Source organism: Orbicella franksi, chromosome 8 (assembly GCF_964199315.1).
Source record: "Orbicella franksi chromosome 8, jaOrbFran1.1, whole genome shotgun sequence".
Classification (NCBI taxonomy): Eukaryota; Metazoa; Cnidaria; class Anthozoa; order Scleractinia; family Merulinidae; genus Orbicella; species Orbicella franksi.
Genome location: NC_138152.1, coordinates 16,661,972 through 16,666,824, shown reverse-complemented (window position 1 = coordinate 16,666,824; position 4,853 = coordinate 16,661,972). Strand labels below are relative to the sequence as shown.

Genomic DNA, 4,853 nt, shown 5'->3' with positions numbered 1-4,853 from the left:
ACATGGAGAGAAATCAAATCAAAAGCATTATACTGGGGATTTATTTAAGCCACCAGTTCAATTCTGAGAGCAATTTAAAATCAAAAATAAACCTCCTCTTCCACTAATTGCGTCCATTGCAATTGCACTGCAAAATGTACCTTCCATCTTGGTGACCTACTCGGGCTGTTCTCGGCAACAAACACATTCTCTTTGCGTCGGCATGCTTGCACATCTCTCACAAGTACACCACAGAGCATTTTCCAATCGATCATTCCATTCAACTTGATTATTATCATCCGCGGAATCACTAGCACGTTCTGGCTTCAAGCGCAGCCATACTAAAGCTTAAAAGAACAAACACATTCTCGGACGGAATGACGTCACGGATATGCGGCCTGGCCTTCAAGATCCTTTCAAAATGGCGGCTCCCGGTGTCGAACTTTTCACTTCTTTTTCATTGGGATCGCATCCACTTCAGAAGCTAAAACAACGGTGAGTAACTCAACTTAATGTGAACTTTTTATTGGTGATGGAAAAAAATACACGGTCTTTGGAGTGACCTACTCCTTTAACAAAACTACAAAATATTTTTGTATCCTGTCATAATTTACGACTTGTTGCAGTTCTTTTTTTTTTAACGCCTAAAAAGTGTGAAAATTGTTTCGAACTATTATTTTGCATGTAACAAAAAAAAAATCGAAATTGCCTGATTTCTGTGCCAATAAATTAAGTGTTAACATTCAACAGGTTTGTAAAGAGGTGGAACATACATGTACTTCTGGAAACCAAGGTGGACACGAATTAGCAATGGTATATATAGTCAAGTTACTTTCTGACAAACCAGACTATATGTCAACTGTGGTTTCCAAAAATAAACACTGTTGTCCATTCACAGGTGCAGATGTGTGATGCAGAAGCGTCTGGTACAGATCTTACAGAAACGTCTGGTATAGATTTTGCAGAACGTCTTGTACAAATTTTGCAGATTGTGATGCAAACAGTGTGCACCAAGAGGTATGATTGTATATAACACGTTAATGAAAATTAACTACATGAAGTTTCAAGAACAAGTACATTGGCTTCAATCAAAATAAGCACATGCCACTTTCCTCTTCTTTGTGTCACAGATGCAGAATCCTGATAATTACTGGAAGATTGTTGAAGGGCAGTTTGGAGAAATGTTGGTTGGCCAAGATGGGGACATAATTCTTGAAGCATGATCAACTTGGAAACTTATTCAGAAGACGTTAAATGGTAAACTAACAACCTGATTCTGGCTCAGTTTTTCAGAAGATAATAGCAATAATTTAAACTACAAAAATTCATGATCTTGTCATGTGAATAGCTTTATTTGACATGTTATGCAAGTTTAATCAACAGTATTAGCATTTTGTTGAAACACACCAGTGATGAAAAATAGCACTTATGTATTGCACAGTATTACCAGTCAGTATAATCACAAAAATTTTATTTACATCTTGAACAGAACCAACATTCAAAGACCTCATAGACACCCTCAGTAGGCAAATGGACAAATGTTCAGATCGGCAGAGACTTGTCAGTCAACCGGTCTTTAAGGAGTTCCTACAATCACATGCCCCCAAACTGTACAAGATAATTCTTGATAGTATTCTGTCTGAACATCATGGGGAAAAAAGGGCCAACCTGCAGGAGAAACAGGCAACAGCTCTCATATGGCAGCTACTATATTACAGGTATTTTAAGTAGTAGGCTACACCTGTACCTATATAACAAACCATATTTTAAAGCAGATTATCACAGCAGGCCAAGAACATTCACAGTATTTTTTCAATGAATGATATTCACATGAATACTTCATTTTTTTATTTGCCACACAAGAAATCACAATATGAGATAAAATAAAATAAAAATTATTCTATATCTACAAAATAAAATTATTGTGTTTAAATCATATAAAAATGTGAAACACAAAGTCTACTGAATTGGCCCACAATCCTTTGCATACTATGAAATATAAAAAAGTGGAAGTTACTTGAACAGAATAAACTTACAGGTATTGCAAAACAAAAACCTAATAGTTGGGGGGAGGGGATGTTAGGGCTGGTGGTGACCGGTCTCTGCTCTTAAAACTGTATGTACAGCATCAAAATATTTGTGTCCAAGCCTAACTCACCCAACTCCACTGAGCTTCTTACCACTTCCTTGCTTAGCATCACTTCTGAATTAACATCCTTATTTTACAATGTATGCTATAAATGCAAAAATATGTGTAACCTATTTTGTATGATCAGAAATCAGAGACATGGCGAATTTATGGATGAAAGTTCCATCTTCTTGGAATTACATGGACTGTCATCTAGTGGAATGGCACTCGGAAAGGTGTTGGGGTTTGCAAGAGATGAGAAAACAAAAACCCACAAGAAGCACACCATTGCATCTGATCATCTTAAGAGGGCAGAAACATGGCTTGCAAAGCTATTAAAGGGGTAATTTAAAATTGATGTTATTATACATGTAACACAACAAAAATACCATAAAAATAATCATAAAACCCCATTCATTTTCAGTTATAAATAGGCTACCCCACTGTATTTACATAAAAATCTTCTAATTTTAAGGTCACCAGGTTTATGAGCACAACCCTTAGAACAAGGGACTTTGTATAACTTTCTAAATACATGTACATACATACATGTATGTGTATTATTATACCTGGATTTCCCAATACTGAGAAAACTTCTTCTATTGTACATTTTTTTTCTACTTTGGCTTAGCAGAAATCCTTTCAGATACTGGCCATGGATGATTTCCATAGCATCAATGCCATAAAAACACCAGCTGCGAGAATCCTGACAAATGTTGTCCATATGGCAACTCTTCTCCTGGATATTCAGCCATCTATTGATGCAGCACCTCATCCAGTTGACCCAACCAACATTCACAGATGTGTGATGGTTACCATTCCTGGAAGGGCACCCCAGCTGTGTAGAGGAGGAATATCCACTAGTGCAGTCATAAATGAAATCACAACATTTTGGCCAGACTTCAGTAGAAATTTCTTCCTGGAGAGCCTAGTATTCCCCAACCTTACAAGGAGATTAATCTCTCTACAATGCAGCAGTCTTCAAAAGAGCTAAGGCAAGACATAGAAAATGCATGTAAATATCTAGCTAACAATCCAAACTGTCCGTCCAAAGAGCACCCTGCCACACATGGTTCACTTTGATGACTTAAGAGAGTATATTTGAGCACACAAAGCAATACACCAGTTGAACCCTTAACTTAAACATTATTATGTGTAGCATGATCACTTAACGCAGTCCAGTTTTACAAGAAGTATGGAATGTTGGATGATTTGGGGACTTTTCAATGACCAGTAACTCTATAAATCATGAAGGTTTCTTTTATGCTTTTTGTTTAATTAAAATTGAATCTCTTCTGCACATAAACTTGTTTCTAAGTATGTAACACTAAGCTGCCCACTGGTTATTACAGGGTTTATTCAAGAGAAGATCAAGAGGAGTGCCAAACCTTGAAATCCACCATACTTATTGATGAAAATTTGAACAGAATCTGCACAGTAAAGATGACTAACCGTGCCTGCCATCAGTACATCTTTGATGTCATCCCAGAGTTCAAAGAATTCCTCAAATTACACGTGGTACCTACAGTTGGCGACTGGCCAACATGGTATCATCAAAAGAAGATTGTTTGCCATGCTGAATTGGAACAAGAGGTTACATCCCTAACCCCTGAGTTGGACCAGTTTCATGTCTACTTGAACAGTTCAGAAGATGTTGTAAAACAGTACTATCCCATTTTCAAAGAGATCTATGCATCAGTTTTTGGTCAGAGAGTTAGACTGGCTGAAAAGCCCAAGCCAGATAAAGTGGCACTGTGTGTTGTACTATCATTTTGTGGTTGGCTGAGTGTACGTACACAGGTTATTCATGCATTTAGACAATGCAAGGACACTGAATATAGTTGTCTCTTGCATCTTTTTGAAGAGCTCATCCCTCTGTGCTTCCTGCATTATCCAGTAATTGTGAGAAATGGGCAATTTGAACAGCTTGCATCATCAATGAAGCGTCTAGCCATTATGTTTGTGGCCATGGACAGACATCACTACAATAAGGCATCTCTCTCATGGATCAGTGATGTGCAACACCAGCAGGAAAACTTCCCTGATTACTACGCTGCCAAGTCTGCTCTATGTTCTGTGTTGAATGAGAAGAAGGTCAAGATCTTCCCTTCCACCTTGGGATCTAGAATAAGGAAGACAGACAAAGGAGATAAAATCAAGGAAACGGCAAGGCTGATTGCAAGATCAAATTTTGAGGAAGATGGATTTGAGAAGACCTATGTTCCACAATATCTGAGAGGATATGGTGACCAAGACTTACTTGTGCTTTCAGGTGTGTATCAGTGGAAGATCTAAGGGGGTTCTGGGAGTTTTCATTTATCCTTACCCGCATTTATCAAAGAAGGATCGCAAAGATACATGTACATGTGCATGAACATAAACAACATCATATCTCCACCTAGGCTTTTATCAGTTTATAGTGTGTTGCTGTCAATGTAAAATACAGTGTAATGCATAACTTCTATCAAAAGACGAATCTTTCCTTTTAATTGTGAATTGTATAATCTGCAGGTTTGGCATCTGAAGGAATCCTTGCAATGTTTGAGAGAGTAGCATTGAATCTGGGCAAATCGTACATGCTTATACCAAGGCCAATGAACAGAGCTGGACGACCTCATGGCAAAGCACCATACTATCTAGCAAGTTTTAAGAAAGAATTCAGTACCAAGTCCTTACCATTGGGGTACAGATGGCCTTCTTCCAGACCACAGCCAGTAGATTGTGCTGCAGAAGTATGTCATCATCC

General features: G+C 38.0%; 1 protein-coding gene and 1 pseudogene across 1 annotated transcript in view; both read left to right on the top strand.

Moving 5' to 3' along the window:
- The first annotated feature begins 574 nt into the window (after nucleotides 1–574).
- On the top strand, nucleotides 575–2,457 carry LOC145494867 (uncharacterized; annotated as a pseudogene).
- Nucleotides 2,458–4,644: 2,187 nt separating this feature from the next.
- The window catches only part of LOC145494827 (uncharacterized), a 622-nt gene continuing 413 nt past the window's right edge, over nucleotides 4,645–4,853 (top strand). Inside the window, exon 1 of the mRNA XM_081474401.1 lies at nucleotides 4,645–4,853. This exon is cut by the window's right edge and continues 413 nt beyond it. Within this exon, the coding sequence (XP_081330527.1) occupies nucleotides 4,645–4,853 (209 nt within the window).